The 16,110-nt window shown below is 46.4% G+C and overlaps 1 protein-coding gene across 3 annotated transcripts in view; it reads right to left on the reverse strand.

The window, feature by feature from the left end:
- The window catches only part of LOC147012384 (uncharacterized), a 73,629-nt gene extending 62,184 nt beyond the window's left edge, over positions 1–11,445 (reverse strand). Inside the window, exon 1 of one of the 3 annotated variants that reach the window (XM_085856489.1) lies at positions 11,174–11,445. In XM_085856489.1, the coding sequence (XP_085712615.1) occupies positions 11,174–11,190 (17 nt within the window). In that variant the 5' untranslated portion in view covers positions 11,191–11,445. The remainder of the gene's footprint in view (positions 1–11,173) is intronic. The other 2 variants (XM_085856487.1, XM_085856488.1) reach the window with 2 other exon arrangements.
- Between the last annotated feature and the right edge of the window lie 4,665 nt (positions 11,446–16,110).

Raw genomic sequence — 16,110 nt, forward strand, 5'->3', positions numbered from 1 at the left:
TTGTTGAAGGAATGTGATAGCAAGTAACGGGTGTAGTATAGACTAGGCCAGGTCAGGTCAGGTATGGGAGCATCTGCCAGAGCAGCGCGTCACTGTGTCCACTTTCCTCCGGTACTTCAGGGACATCCATCTGGCCATCCCCCAGGCAGGTGCCTGGCCCATCCCCCATCTCCTTGAGATGCCGATCAACCTGCTGCAACCACGAGGCACGTGGTCGGCCCATTGGCCTCCTCCACTCATGAGGCTCCCTCGCTGAAAGCATCTGGTGAGCAGGATCAGCGAAAGGAAAACGAGCCACATGTCCATCCAGCAGCAGCTGACACTCACGGACTATGCAGGAAACAGGGTGTACCAACGGTACAAGTATAGACTAGTTATACCATTCATATATGTTTAGTGTAAGTGTGCGGTCTATTTGTAAAATTTTGTGTCGGAGATGATAACTGTGACCCATTCCCTCCATACATGTCTAAATCCCCACAATCCCCCCTCCTTAAATACCTTCTGGAGTACCAACGGAAAGTGGATGCAGCGGCGTGCTGCTGCGGCGCATGCTCCCATACCTTAATCCCTTAAATAATTTCCTTGTAATCTGTCTATGCGTTTTCTTTTATAATGAAGTGCCAACTGGTAGCTCTGCAAACAAAGCAAATCACCTCTCAGGATGGCCAGGGTATGCTTTGTGACTGAGGGGAGAGCCACCTGAAACCACTAGTAGCGGTGGGCGTGTCACGGGCTCGAGCAGCCTGGGGGAGACCAATGAGCGTGGGGTCGCAGGGTGAATGACAGCTGAGGAGCAGAGCAACAAGGTGCAGAAAAAAAACACAACAGAACAGTTCGCAGCAGCTCGAGTGAGGAAACGGAACAAGAAAGCTTCGGGTAGCTCGAGCAAGTTGACGCGGCACAAGACAGTGAAGGGTTTCTGCCAAAGCCGGACGTCAGTATGCCCAGGAAAAGCTCCAATGCTGAGATTTGGTCCATCAGGGCTGTCTCTCCGTCTCTCCGTCTCTCCCACGCAAACATAGCATGGGTAGAAGGTTATTTGTCTCCTCTTTGTCTTGTCATCTCTCCGTGTGTCTATTTATCAAGTGACGGGTTAAGGTTGTGTGAAAAGCAATTGCAGATCGTGGGAACGTGGGATTTATAACGTGTACAAAATAACTGTGATGTGTACACTTTACCCTACATGGCAAGTTGAAGGTGACAAAAACGGGTTGGTAGGAATCGAAAACGGGTTTTTTTTTAACCCTTTGCATGCTGCAGTCACAGATTTGTGACGAGATAAAAAAACACTTTGAAACAATTTTTTTTGTTTAATGTTAATTATTCATCTAACTTGACACCCAAGTTGTGTTTTTTTTTGCAAATACCACTTGAAATTCACAGCCCTATGAAAAAAATTAATCAAGTAATGGGGAACCATGCGGCCGAAAGCAACGCAGCACGCAAAGGGTTAACCAAACATGGTAAAAACGCTATCTCGATATGTTGACTAATCAGTAATGATAAGGAGGTTCCAAGTAAGACAACATACATACATAACATACAACATACGTAACATACATACAACATACATAACATACAAAACATAAATACAACATACAAACATACATAACATACAAACATACAAAACATACATACATAACATACTGTTACGGCTGTGGAAATTCGCAGAACACCATAAAGGTTCCTTAGATTAGCTATGCCGGTAAGTGAGTGTTCAGATAGCCTTCCCCACTGTTGTTTAGAGGGTTTTTCTTCGTGTACACAGGTCTGCGAACCTTTGAGATAGTGTTTTTCTTTCCCTATTGTTATTTTGAACCGACAGATCACGCTACGACCCTTTTCGTCACGTCGAAACGGTAGGGGACCGAGCACGTGAAGTGAAGAACAACAAGGAAACAAGGAAACCGCTTCGGGTGAACAGGATTCCTGGGCAAGGGGTGGAAGACCCCCTTGGCCCGGGCACAGGATACCACTAGTTAGGGGGAAGGGTTAGCTTAGTTAGACCGGCTTCATGGGGCAGGGATAAGTCCTCATGGAGCCCGTGGAATGGATTAGTTAGAGGGATTGTAGTTGAAATTTAGGATGGAATATGGGAATGGATTTTTGAGGATTTGAGGACAGTGACAGACTTTTGAGTGTGTAGAGGGGACGTAGCTTAGCTACGTAGTGTTAAATGGAACTTGCTGTAGTGTAAGGGATGACGTGGGAGCACGAGGTAGTTAGGGGATGCAGATAGAAGAATGGCAGTGATCAGCGATGGAGTGAATGAGAATGGAAAATTTACATGGTGAGTGATTGAGGCCAGCGGGCATGAGTGTATGGAGTGAATGGGGAATGCATGGTACGATGAGTGATTGGGGGGAGGAGTGATTCCCACCCAAGGGACCCCGGGGTCAGGATAATGTGAGTTAGGGGGTTCGTCAAATTGACAAAATGGAGGTCGTTTTGCTGTTGGTGGGGAAGTAGGCTCGAAACCCATTTGGAGGGGTGCATGAGCCCTGTTGACGCGCTGGGAGCGTGGCTGCGAATGGTGAGTATCGCTGAGTGGGTACCCCGGGCACCAGGCTAGTCGGCCGCGGTAGGCCAAGGGTCCAGTGGGGGCCGGGATAGCGTAGTGGGCACGGGTGCGCCCGCATGATGCGGGGGCCCAGAGCACCATTGACCACGTGGGCAGTGTCATGGGCACGGGCACCCGGGGAAAGGGCCCGGGGTGCCAGCCTGCCACGTGAGCGTCGAGGGGGAGTCGCCAGAGAGGGCACTCCCCAGTTTTAGGGAGCTGGTAGGCTCGGAGGCAGTGTAGTGCCCGGGGGTGCCATTGTTGGAGAATCGGCAGAGGGTAGTTCCTGCCAAGGGAGCCACGCGTCCCAGCCATGAGACCGTGTGAGGGCATGGAAGGAAAATTGGGGGGGCATGGCCCATAATGATAAGGACACCAACACAGGCGACGGGAATCTTGGTTGTTAGAACCGATAGTTTAAGCGAGAGGCGCTTGTTGAAAGCCCCGGTGTAGTTTAAGGAATAATTGTTTGGGTAGATTAGGAAGTGTACCCCTCCGCACCATCCATCCCTTCGCTCTCGTTGTGGGCCGCTGGACCCACCTTGGGTTGAGATCGCTGAGATCTGAGGAGGCCATTCTGAGGCTTCATTGGGCCTCGACACAGGACATGAGCTCTCCCTTATTCTCCTCCAGGAAGGGAACGTAGGGGTTGGGAGTAGGCTAGGACAGGATAGGTTAGCCGAACAGAGATTGTAAAGGGGGTTAGGAGACGAGTTATAGAGGGGGAAATAAAAATAAAATAAAACCAAAAAATCAGTTGGGGCTAAATTTGGATTTTTGCAAACTAAGGGAGTGGGTATGGACGGAGACAGGCAAAGGCGATAGGTTGGGAGGGAGACACCTTGCCATTTCAAGGCAAGGTGCCGGCCACTTCATCTGTCGGCTGTTTACTACCACGGCCTTGTTGTGCCATGCCATGCCTTGCCTGCTGCCTTTGCCTTGGCCCCATGCCTGCTGCCCTTGATTCATTTTTGCCCCTGTTCTGTTACGGCTGTGGAAATTCGCAGAACACCATAAAGGTTCCTTAGATTAGCTATGCCGGTAAGTGAGTGTTCAGATAGCTTTCCCCACCGTTGTTTGGAGGGATTTGTCTGTGTACACCGGGCTGTGACCCTTTGAGATAGTGTTTTCCTTTCCCTATTGATATTTTGAACCGACAGATCATGCTATGACCCTTTTCATCGCGTCAAAAAGGGGTCCGAGCATGCGGAGTGAAGAACAACAAGGAAACCTGCGCGAGTGCGTGGGTTTTCGCGCCCTTTCTTCTCCGCGGCTGGCACGAGAAGGGGCGAGGCGGCTTGCTCCCAATTGGTGGATGCGCGGTGTGACGCGGTAGGAGTCGAGGAACGCCCCTTTGGGAGAAGCTACTGGAAGGAAGGTGGAGCCGAAAACAGGGTGGGGCGAAGGGCGGAGCCCCGCGTTATTCAAGGCAGATGGCACACGAGGCTCGAGCGGTCTCCCTGTGGTCCATGCTCTCGCTGCTTTCTCTGCTCCTGGTTCACTCGCCTCCCCGCTCTTTGTGGTTCATGACTCGCTTGTCTTTGTGGTTCATGACTCGCTTGTCTTTGGTGGTCTGGTGGAGCGACCTGTGCATCGGAGACGTGGACTGAAGGCGCAGCTCTGCCGGCTGTGTGGTGCGAACCTGCGCGTCCAGGCGAGGAGCGCCGGAGAGAGCTTGCCGGCCACGCGGGAGGCCCGGAATCAGGCGCGGCCATTAGCTGTCATGGGGACGAGGCGTCACGACTCACTGACCACCGAGGGGGGGGGGGCAGGTAACCTGCATCGGTCTCATGGGCCTATTCGGTCAGCCAAGGCTCACGGACAAAAGGTCCACGGACCCCGTCTACCTCCTTGTCTATGAGTGGGTCTTTTCCTTTGTTTTTGAGTGCATGCTGTGGCACCGTGTCTATTAAGTAGACCTGTCTAAGTGACTGTGCATTACATTCTCATTGTAGTCGGTGGTATTGCTTCTACTTGCTTGTACATACGTGCATGACTGCTTGGCTGTACATACGTGCTTAGTTGTAATAAATGTCCTTGTGTGAAATGTATCCCGTTCGTTGCGTCCTCTTTCCCCCTATTGACAATGCCATCTTGCATCGTGGAATAAATAGTTGGGTTTTAAATACCCGTTCAAGAGAATCGGATCCGGCGAGGTCGGCGATAATACTCGCTCGGTTATCGTTTAGAATGGAACGGACTGCTTAAGCGGTTCGTGTCCCAAGCCGACCTGCGTCGAGGTACGGCCCCTCGGTAGGTTACCCGCACGAGTACGTAGGTATATCGACATCCGACGAGTGACCCTATTTCGCGCGTGTGGAATGCGGACTGGGCTGTGGTGAGGTTAAACCCCCACCCGTGACTGGTTTCTGGCGATAGTTCCAAGAGGGTCATGACCGAATTGTCCGTCCGGTGGGTGACGCGGTCGCTATTAGTTGAAAGCGGCCGATCGCACGCCGGAGGGCGCGAAATCGTAACAATACATACAAACATACATAACATACAAACATGCAATACACACAAAACAAACAAACATACATACATACAAAACATAATACATACGTAACACAAATACATAACATACATACACACATGAATAACTGCAATGCACTCAATGTGCAGGGATGAAGCTTCTGAAGTGGGAACAAAAGGTTTAATTCGGACACGGGCACAATACAGCACAGCACAGCATCGGAACATGGGTGGGTCACATGACTCTGCTTAACCACGCCCCGGTGAACCCATGTATGTATGCATTCTCATAAACTACTGATTTCATCTCCCCCCCCCCCCTCCCTGTTTTTTATTTTTACAAACCAAGATGCTCAGGAGGCTTACATACACGAGCTGATCTTCTAAGGGGTTGTGGAGGGCTCTCTTTGCTTGCAACTGCTGTGGGTTTCTCAATGAGGGGTACAGGGTCGAGAAGGATTTCAGGTACATTGGTCAAAAGCTTTCATGAGGAAACTCCTCAGGTTCAAACGCAGGTGGTGTTAATACAGGCAGTGGGTGACAAAGGCACTTGAGCCGGTTCCATTTGTTATCAAGGTTCCATATCAACTGAGCCAATTGCACATATTAAGTCTACTTCTCATGTCATCTTGACTCAGTTTATACCTAATAGAGACGATGTATGGGAAAACCTTCAGTTCCTGAGTGAGGATACACCGGAATGATGTTGGTTTGATGCCTAGCTCCCGGGAGCACCGGCAGTGGGACTTCTTGGGACTGTCCACTGCAGAAACCCGCATGGCGTCGATGTTGGCTTGGCTCTTGGTTACTGATGCTGGCCTGCCACTGTTGCCCTTGCTGTGGTTGTGCACTGTACTCTTGTGCTCAAAATGTTTCACAGTACGTTGAGTGGCACAATTTGTGGGTCCATCACGTGTTCTGAGGTCGTATTCCCGGCAGAACCTCCGGCGGGTGTCTACGTATGATTTAGTCTCATACCACAGAGCACTTTTGTCTTCTGCTTCACTGTCAGTATCATAATTGAGCTCCGGAGCTATAAATCCCACTGAACAAATAACACGATAACACCACTAAAGCCTGAAAAGGAAAACGGAACAGATTAAAAAAAAAACAAAGAAATGGCAGGACGTCAAAGTTGTATCAATCTTTGTGAAACATGCTGTACATACATAACATTTCTCAAAGTTTTATTTACTTTTTCGTTTCCAGGTGTCGTCTGTGATGCATGACGTCACATTTATTGGAAATAGCATCCCCACAATAATGTGCTGTGTTGTCTGGTTTATAGAAACCAAGTGATGATAAATGGTGATGAATGCCATATGATGATCTTGATAAATCTTGGCAATAAAACTTTGAGAAATGTTCGTTCATTCACATGCATCAAACTGCACCATGGTATCCCATTTCATTCATTTTTATTAGTGTTAATTTGTAACGGTAATTTGTGGACACCGTTTATGCGAATAAAAACAATCCAAATCGAATCCTACCATTCGAAGTACTTGAAAGTACCGATAAATATCACAGTAAGAAATCGAAGAGCGAATTGGAAAGTGAATAGGCTTACCCATTGATTCGGGATGATGACAAATGGTAGAGGAGAGGAAGTGATGGTGCGTACAGGTGAGGATTGAAGGAATTGGTCGGTGTGATGAAGCTCATGATGTCACCGAGCCATTCAAGTCAGACTAGAGTGGTACCGTGTGTGTGTGTGTGTGTGTGTGTGTGTGTGTGTGTGTGTGTGTGTGTGTGTGTGTGTGTGTGTGTGTGTGTGTGTGTGTGTGTGTGTGTGTGTGTGTGTGTGTGTGTGTGTGTGTGTGTGTGTGTGTGTGTGTGTGTGTGTGTGTGTGTGTGTATCCACGCAAGTAGAATGGAAGCTAAACATTGCGTTTTTGAAATTGTTCAAACTTTCCATCCAATATGGGTTTTAATGATCCCAAAACGAGTCCACGGATTTAAAGAAACTTAACGGGTCAAACCCGCAAAACACGGGTCACTTGCCATGGTGACATTGTACTCTCCTCTTGTTCTGCTCATCCTATTTTGTTCATTAGTTATTATCCCGCCCCCTCCCAGAGGGAGGGAACGGGATATTGTAATCGTCCGGTTTGTTTGTCTGTCTGTCTGTTAGCAACTTTATGGCAAAACGGCTTTAGCAAACACTATCAAATTTAATCCACAGGTGGGCAATGAACCTTGGACGACCCCATTAACTTTTGGGTCCAATTGGATCAAAGGTCAAGGTCAAGGTCACAAAAAGATCAAAATCGTTTTTCGCTCATAACTTCGTCAAAAATGATCTGATTTACTTCAAACTAAGCTTATAGTGAAACTTATTCTATTTGTCACTTATAATCCTACCCATTCCTATAGTGAAAAATGCATATTTGTGAAGATCGGTAGGGTCCAAAGTTTTGGGGGTCATGGCCATCAGTCAAAATTACAAATTTTCCATTAATACTAAAACATGGTTCCGAAAATACAACTTTACGGGAAAACGGCTGGCTCAAATACTGTCAAATTGTATCCACAGGTGGGTAATGAACCTCGGACGACCCCATTAACTTTTGGGTCCAGTTAGGTCAAAGGTCAAGGTCATGTCACGAAAAAGTCAAAATCTTTTTCGCTCATAACTTCGTCAAAAATGGTTTAATTGACTTCAAACTAAGACTAAAATATTCCTTATTATCAACATTCAGGTTAAGGATATATCAAATTTAAATTTGATCCCCAAAATAACTTTATGCCTTAAATGGGTGGGATTTGTTGTGCCTGGCACCACTTGTTAAACTTGTTCTCACCATTTGAGTGTTGACTTGGTGTGCGGTTCGTGATTGCGATTATTAATAACCCGGCCACGAGTAAATCCATGGCCGTTGGAAATTTGGCGCAAAATCCTCGTCAGGAGGTTTTAAAACAAATTGCGATACGATTCCTCGGAGTAGCTTGACCCCAAAATCCTAATTAGATGGGGAATTATCGCAGCGACAGATCTCCTTCGAGATTGTGTATGTTGAAAACCAAAGAAACGATCTGCTCAACTTTCCCGGTGGACAGCAAATGTCTCCATGGACAATCCGTCACGAAATTAGGGATCATGTGGATGGGGCATTTGACCTCGAGTCCAACCCATGGTCCACCATTACATTAGGTTGTCACGATTGGAATCAGTTCACTGGTCTGAATCCAGCAATCGTTACAGTATAAATTAATGATGCTACAAACTGATGATGTTACAATATAGTGATGTTTCAAGTTGGTGATGTTTCAATATCGTGAATGTTACAAGAGAGTGATTTTATAACAGTGATGCTACAAACTGGTGATGCTACAAGGTAGTAATGCTATAACCTAGAGATACAATAATCTCGTGATGCTATAACTGAGAAACAATCTGACCTAGAGATACAATAACCGAGAGATACAACAACCCGGTGATGCTATAACCTCGTGATACTATAACCTTGAGATAATATAACCTAATGATGCAATAAAGAAGCTATGACCGACAGATGATAACCTAGTGATGTCATAAACTAGTGATGCCATAACCCAGTAATACTGTAAACCATTGATACTATAAATCAGTGATGCTACAAGTTTGTGGTGCGATAAGACAGTGATGTGACAACCTAGTGAGTTATAAAGTAGTGAGTTATAAACTAGTGGTGCTACAAGTTTGTTGTGTTACAAGCTAGTGAGTTATAAAGTCATGAGTTATAAATTAGTGGTGCTACAAGTTTGTGGTGTTACAAGCTCGTGAGTTATAAAGTAGTGCGTTATAAACTAGTGGTGCTATAAGTTTGTGGTGTTACAACCTCGTGAGTTATAAAGTAGTGAGTTATAAACTAGTGGTGCTTTAAGTTTGTGGTGTTACAAGCTAGTGAGATATAAAGTAGTGAGTTATAAACAAATGGTGCTATAAGTTTGTGGTGTTACAAGCTAGTGAGTTATAAAGTCATGAGTTATAAAGTAGTGGTGCTATAAGTTTGTGATGTTACAAGATAGTGAGTTATAAAGTAGAGAGTTATAAACTAGTGGTGCTATAAGTTTGTGGTGTTACAAGATAGTGAGTTATAAAGTAGTGGTGCTATAAGTTTGTGGTGTTACAAGATAGTGAGTTATAAAGTCATGAGTTATAAACTAGTGGTGCTATAAGTTTGTGGTGTTACAAGATAGTGAGTTATAAAGTAGTGGTGTTACAAGATAGTGAGTTATAAATTAGTGAGTTATTAACCAATGGTGCTATAAGTTTGTGGTGTTACAAGCTAGTGAGATATAAAGTAGTGAGTTATAAACAAATGGTGCTATAAGTTTGTGGTGTTACAAGCTAGTGAGTTATAAAGTCATGAGTTATAAAGTAGTGGTGCTATAAGTTTGTGATGTTACAAGATAGTGAGTTATAAAGTAGAGAGTTATAAACTAGTGGTGCTATAAGTTTGTGGTGTTACAAGATAGTGAGTTATAAAGTAGTGGTGCTATAAGTTTGTGGTGTTACAAGATAGTGAGTTATAAAGTCATGAGTTATAAACTAGTGGTGCTATAAGTTTGTGGTGTTACAAGATAGTGAGTTATAAAGTAGTGGTGTTACAAGATAGTGAGTTATAAATTAGTGAGTTATTAACCAATGGTGCTATAAGTTTGTGGTGTTACAAGCTAGTGAGTTATAAACTAGGTAGTTATACTATAAGTTATAAATGAGATAATTATACGATGAAAGTGGTACTTTAACTTTGTGGCGCTATTTAAAGTTAGTGAAGGTATAAACAAGGGTTGCAAGAAACTAGTGCAAACCCACATGCCAATTGCTCACTGCTCTAAAGATTTAACTAGTGGTCGCTGTTAATAACTTGTGCACCACTTATGACGTGCCTATAATGAGGCAGCAGGTGCTCAAACAATGACGGTACGTTGATGTGAGATCTCTTCGCTCAGGATGATGTCATCACAGGCACATGGTGACACACTTGTCAAAACCACATCTCAGTCGAAGCACCACATATTATACAAATGTCCACCACTCAATTTCCTGGGCAGTAATTTGCACAGAGATTGTCAAAAGAGAGTCGGTTTTAACCACAACGATGGAACGACCCTTTCATCATGGTGGTCAAGTACAGGATGTTTAATTTGCCATCAAGGGCTTGTGTCTGGTCTGAACGGCACGCCGGCTGGACATGTTGAGTTCCTCTGTAAACGAGGAAACTGCACTGGCAGCTGTGCCTGGGAGGTCGTTGATGTAAACTACGAACAACACTGTGTCCCCAAAACACTTTCTTGTGGGACCGGGGTGGGGGGGGGATGGTGTAGGGGGGTGGATGGGGAGGGAGAGGGGACGGTGTAGGGGGGGTGAAGGAGGGAGGGGAGATGAGGGGATGGTGGGGGAGAGGAGGGGATGGTAGAGGGAGGGGATGAGGAAGGGGGAGGGGAAGGGGATGATGGAGTGGGGATGAGGGAGGGCAGGGAGATGAGTGGATGGTGGAGGGGTTTTGGAGAGGGAGGAGGTGGGGGAGAGGGAGGAGGTGGGGAAGAGGGAGGAGGTGGGGAAGAGGGAGGAGGTGGGGAGAGGGAGGAGGTGGGGGAGAGGGAGGGGAGGGGATGGTGGAGGGAGGGGATGAGGAAGGGGGAGGGGAAGGTGGAAAGGGGGGGTGGATGGTAGTGGGGGGTTTGTGCAGTAACCTGAATCTCTGCTGGAGGTTTGCACTCCAATGGAGTGGCGTGACCGTTCTAGTTCACACCATGTTTTGTTACCTGTTGATGTCAATGTCTTCATGGACCTCTGATATGTTTATTCATTTTCCTTCGTTTCAGCTCGTTCACCATGACGTGGAGGGGTTACAATAAAAATAATAATTCCCCTTGCAATGGCGAAAGCGACCCAATCGCGACCGCGTGAAATGTAAACATTATAAAAACGAAACGGACTCGGGACAACCAAGAAACACGTGGAAAACGGCGAACCATGGCGTGACGTGGACATTCGGACAACGGAGCCATCATTCGGACAAATGTGTAACCAGTAACAACCCTCTCATAAAAATGGGCTCGTACGTCCCTACCCATTCAAATAACACCAGGTGGGTTCACTCAGCCTGTCCTCCATCTGAGGTGGACAAAATGAGTGCACCAACTTACAGGGAAGAATGAGTCATTCGAGGATCCTGCGTCGGAGTGGTCACCTGTCCGGGGTTGAACCCCCAAAACTGGCGAAGGAAAAACCACCTGCGACTCGGCGACACGATGATGCTTCTGAAGATGTGAACTGAGTTCTTCTCGTTATTCTTCCTCTTCTTCTTCCTTTTCTTTTTCGTATTCTTCTTCCTCTTCGTCTTCTTCCTATTCTTCTTCCTCTTCGTCTTCTTCTTCCTTTTCTATTTCGTCTTCTTCCTATTCTTCTTCCTCTTCGTCTTCTTCTTCTTCTTTCTTGTTGTTCTTCTTCTTCTTCTTCTGCTTCTTCTTCTCGTTCCACAGGTAAATGCTTCACTTTGATGAAGGCGTCACCTGTCACCTGTCAGAAACTATGGAAACAGCACGAAACACAGGTGTTTTTTTTCAATGACAACAGTACGCCACCTAGTTTTAGAAATGCCATAAAACCTGTTGATAATAAAAACAAGCTGGGAGGCGACGATGGTTCCTGGCCATTATTGAACAATGCCACGATATTGAGTTAGTGGAAGCTTTTGAGGAAGCCCTACTATAAAAACCTATCTCTTCCGTCAAAATTGACTGAATCAAATCGGATTTTTCTATATGTTGTACTTATGGACATTACGCACAGCTTCTAGGAAATGAAATTGCGAGGAAAAAAAATCGAGAAAATAAATAAAAATAAATAAATAAAAAGTTCAAGTGGGCGTGGCTCCACCCTCAAGGGGTGTGGGACGCCCCTCATACGAAAAGACACAACTAGACCATGATATCTCGCTTGTGCCCAAGTTTCATCAAGATCGCATCAAACGTCACGGAGCTATGCTCTGGAGAGAGTCACAAACAGACAGACAGACAGACACAACTAAAATAGTGGTCACTGCTGGCGCCATGAACCAAAAATTGGGTGTTTGAGTTAATTAAAATCCACCTTTTAAAGATAATTAACGGCCTTATTTAATTATAACCTTCATTGGGTGCATCCTCGGGCCACCTCACCCTCTGGGGTCTGAAGAAATTTCCTAGGTAACCTCGCTGGTATCTGAAGCCGCCATGTTTTTTGGCCTGCTCAACCATGCCTTGACTTGAAACAGGCCGCAACAATTTCTTCACGATAAAGTTTTTTTTTTGTCCACTTTCCTCACTCATATCGAATGCCTGTTCATTAAAGCTATGAATCACTGTATACATCGCTTTTGTAAGTCCTATAGTTTTCAAATTAGGAGCTTGGAGCAATTCCATGCATGATATGATATGATTTTCCACGATCGACTCTCATGGACTAATTAAAGTATATCATCGAAATATTATTTCGGTTTTGAGGATCGCATGTCGTCTGGACTAAATAAATGTCGAAAACTGTTGTGAAATCTGATAATTTATAGAAATAACGAGTCTTATAACGAAGCTGATATACCTATTTACTTTAAGCACGCTCGGCAATGTTCCCTCATCCCACATACACAAGAAAATGTGAAATTTCCAAACCATTAAACTTATCTTTTTTTTACTGTTTGGGGAATTATGTTGAGTGAACAAAAAATTTAGGAACGTGCCAAAATTAACGAGCTTCATTGAGCTCCATGATTTAATGCATTCACTGCTTCAACTCATGCCCTGTTCCCCAGAGGGACTGTTTATCCATAGCGTCTGCCAGATCTGTGTCCATATTTTCAGAGGTTTCGCAATGTGCTCTGCAAGGAATCAAAGCAAATCTGGTGAAAAACGGACATTAAAAAAATCTATAACATTAGCGCGGACACCGAACCGATGCAGCACGTTGCAAACGGGCTTTAAAGTTGGAGGGATCCTTTGTGGTATGCAGCGACAGCGTGGCTAACCATTATCAACCATTTCATTGGATTGCTTACATGAGTGCTGAAGCCACTCGCCAATCGCCCATTGTTGATAGCGGAACCACGCTACATCATTCTGAGTGAATCATTCACCGACTCCGGGTGCTTTTGCTGCGCCACATCATTCAGAGAGAGAGAGAGAGAGAGAGTGGTTCGTGCTCCGTCAACCTGAGTGAGTGGTTTGTGCTCCGTCACCCTGAGGGAGTCACCCTTAAATTGATGGGGCATGAGTTATTCTCTCACCTGGAATGTTGTTCTGGGGAGCTTATGGGATGGTGCATCTATCCATCTTTCAACACTTGCAACTTCTTTGCTGAAACTACACACACTGTTTTGATGAAACTTGACCACAACCTTCATCACCCAGTATGTACCACAGTTTGTTCATGGCATTCAAAAAAATCAGGTCCTTGGAGACTTTATGGGGTGGGGGGGGGGGTTGCTCCCCAAAATAGGTATTTGCATTATTCTCAGAAAGTACACACACAATTCCAATGAAACTACCACAATGTACCAAAGTTTGTTCATGCTGTTTTGAAAAACAAATCGGGGCCTGAGTGGGGTTTATGGAGCGGGGGGGGGGTTGCTCCCCAAAATAGGTGTTTGCTATAACATTGGTTCATTGGTACATTTTGCTGATTCCATCCCATGTTGACTTCCTCCTTTGTATCATTATTCTACCATGTGAGCACCCAGGGGTATTGTTATTGCCCCTATGTTTTTTCTTCATCGTTGGCTGACTGTAGGTTAGAATGCCTTCCTCATTTTTCTTGTCTCAAGTGATATGGAATGCATGGAGGAGTGTGAGTAAGCCAGTGTAATGACACATTGGAGTGAGAACTCAGATTAGAAGAGAGAACATGGTGCAAAGAGAATGACGAGTGCAAATGTGTGTGAAGGACACCCCCCACTGGGATGAGTTTCCCAACAGAGATCGGTGATTTGTGGAGATTTAGACGTTTTGGACAATGGAGGCTGCATGGTGTTGGTGCTGACTGAAGTAAGTTTTAATTGCAAAGGGTGCAAAAGTGAAATTGATGGGCTGGGAGTGTGGTCTGAGAGTGAGCCAGACCGCAAAGAGAAAAAGCACCCTGGGCACTGGGGTGCACTTGCCTAACTGGCGAAGGCCATGGAAGCCCAGAGAGGGGCAGCTAAATTTTAAGTAAGGCCAGGTACCCAGGAGAGGACCTGAGGTGCTATGTGCTGGAATGCACTTGGTAGGGCAGCCAGTGAAGGCCCCCCCATAAATCGGATGGAGCAAGGCAGCTCGCAAGGTGGCCCCACATAGGAGATTCAGGAAGGGGCCGGCAAACAGGGAAGACAGCCGGCTTCACCCTAACTCTCCTAACGACACTGTCTCCCCACCTGACCTATATTTTTCCCCACCTACTCGGGCTCCCTCTAAGCTGTTTAACCACTCCCAATTAGTCTCTCTGGTGCAGCACAAGAGGAGGAGAATGGTACCATCTCAGCCGAGGCTGGATGTTGGCAAGCTCAAGGATGAGAGGGTAGCTGAGTAGTTTCCAAGCAGGCTGAGTGGGGATTTGGGGGGTCTGGGTGTTTTGGGGAATGCTGAAGAGTTGTAGAGTACCTTCAAGACCACCATCCTTGATGTTTGTGGTGGATGTTTTCGAACTCACCATAAGGAAAAGAAGAACTTTGTCTCCCAAGGGACGCTGGATACCATTGATCGGAGTCGCATAGCCAGGCTTAATAGCAGAGCTGAGCTGTTCAGGGAGTTGAGGCATAAAACTGTAAGTGCGCTGAGGGTGGACAAGGAGGCCGATGTGCGAGGAATCTGAGAGGGGGTAGAGCATCACCTGTGGTCGTGATTCTCGTCCTGCTTACAGAGGAATTCGCGCATTGCGTTCCTTCCCCGGACGATATATGATATCAAAATTGAAGCAAGATAGCTCCATGCACCAATGCATGATCTTGTCATTCTTTGGGGAATGTCGTCCGACGAGCTCTGGTTGAATGAAGCTTTCAGTGCTTCCACTGTCGCTGAGGTTATCGGCTTCAATCCTGTTGATGACAACTTCAGATGCTGCTTGGGATAACACTGGATGAGTGGCTGCGGATGTTACAGAGGCAAGGGTCGGGTGACTCACTGAATCTGTGCAAGCACCAGAAACTGAGGAAGCTGGTGACGAACGGCAGAGTTTCAGAAAATGTCTCTTCTTCTGGCCGTCTCCACTCACGGCTCGCAGACTTCCTCTCCTGTCACAGCCAACGTGTGGCCCTAAATGGAGTTCTTTCATCCCCTCTTCCTGTCCAGGCTGGAGTTCCTCAAGGCAGCGTTCTGGCCCCTGTTCTTTATCTGGTTTCATCAACGATCTTTCCTACACTATGGAAAATCCTCTTTATCTCTTTGCTGATGACTCCACCCTCTGCCGTACTATCTGTCATCCCTCAGACCGGCAAGCAGCATCTTCTACACTCTCTGCAGATCTGGATAAAATCACAAACTGGTCCAACACATGGAACATGTCTTTCAATCCTGACAAATCTCACACTCTCACTATGTCTCACCGAAAGGACCGTTTAGAACCCCCCCCCCATCCACATTCTCAACAATCCCCTGGAAGAAGCTCTTTCTTTCAAGCTTCTGGGTCTCACTATCTGCCATGATCTTTCCTGGGAAAGCCACATTTCAAACCTCGCCTCCAAAGCCAGTCGCCGACTGGGAATCCTCCGTCGTGCAAAGTCCTTCCTCGGCCCGCCTGAGCTCCTGAGCACATACAAAGCTTTCGTCCACAGCCTGACGGAGTACTGCTCTCCCCTCTGGGTTGGTGCTCCTGGAAACAAGGCATTTCAGATCATTGGTATCTCCCGCGATGAGGCTGAGTCTTTGGGCCTCTCACTCTCTCACCGCAGGCAGGTCGGTCGTCTTTCTGTGTTCTACCATCTCCTCTCTGGTCTCGCCCCCCTCCCCCCCCCGCTCTGTCTGTGATTTGTCCCCACCATATTTCTGCAGGGCACTGAAGGTCCGCCAACAACCCCCTTCTGGTAAAACTACCAAAATCACGAGTCACTGCTCACCTTTACTCTTTCATTCCTCTTTTA

Source organism: Eptatretus burgeri, chromosome 15 (assembly GCF_056783735.1).
Source record: "Eptatretus burgeri isolate ZD-2024b chromosome 15, Ebu_testis_v1, whole genome shotgun sequence".
Lineage (NCBI taxonomy): Eukaryota > Metazoa > Chordata > Myxini > Myxiniformes > Myxinidae > Eptatretus > Eptatretus burgeri.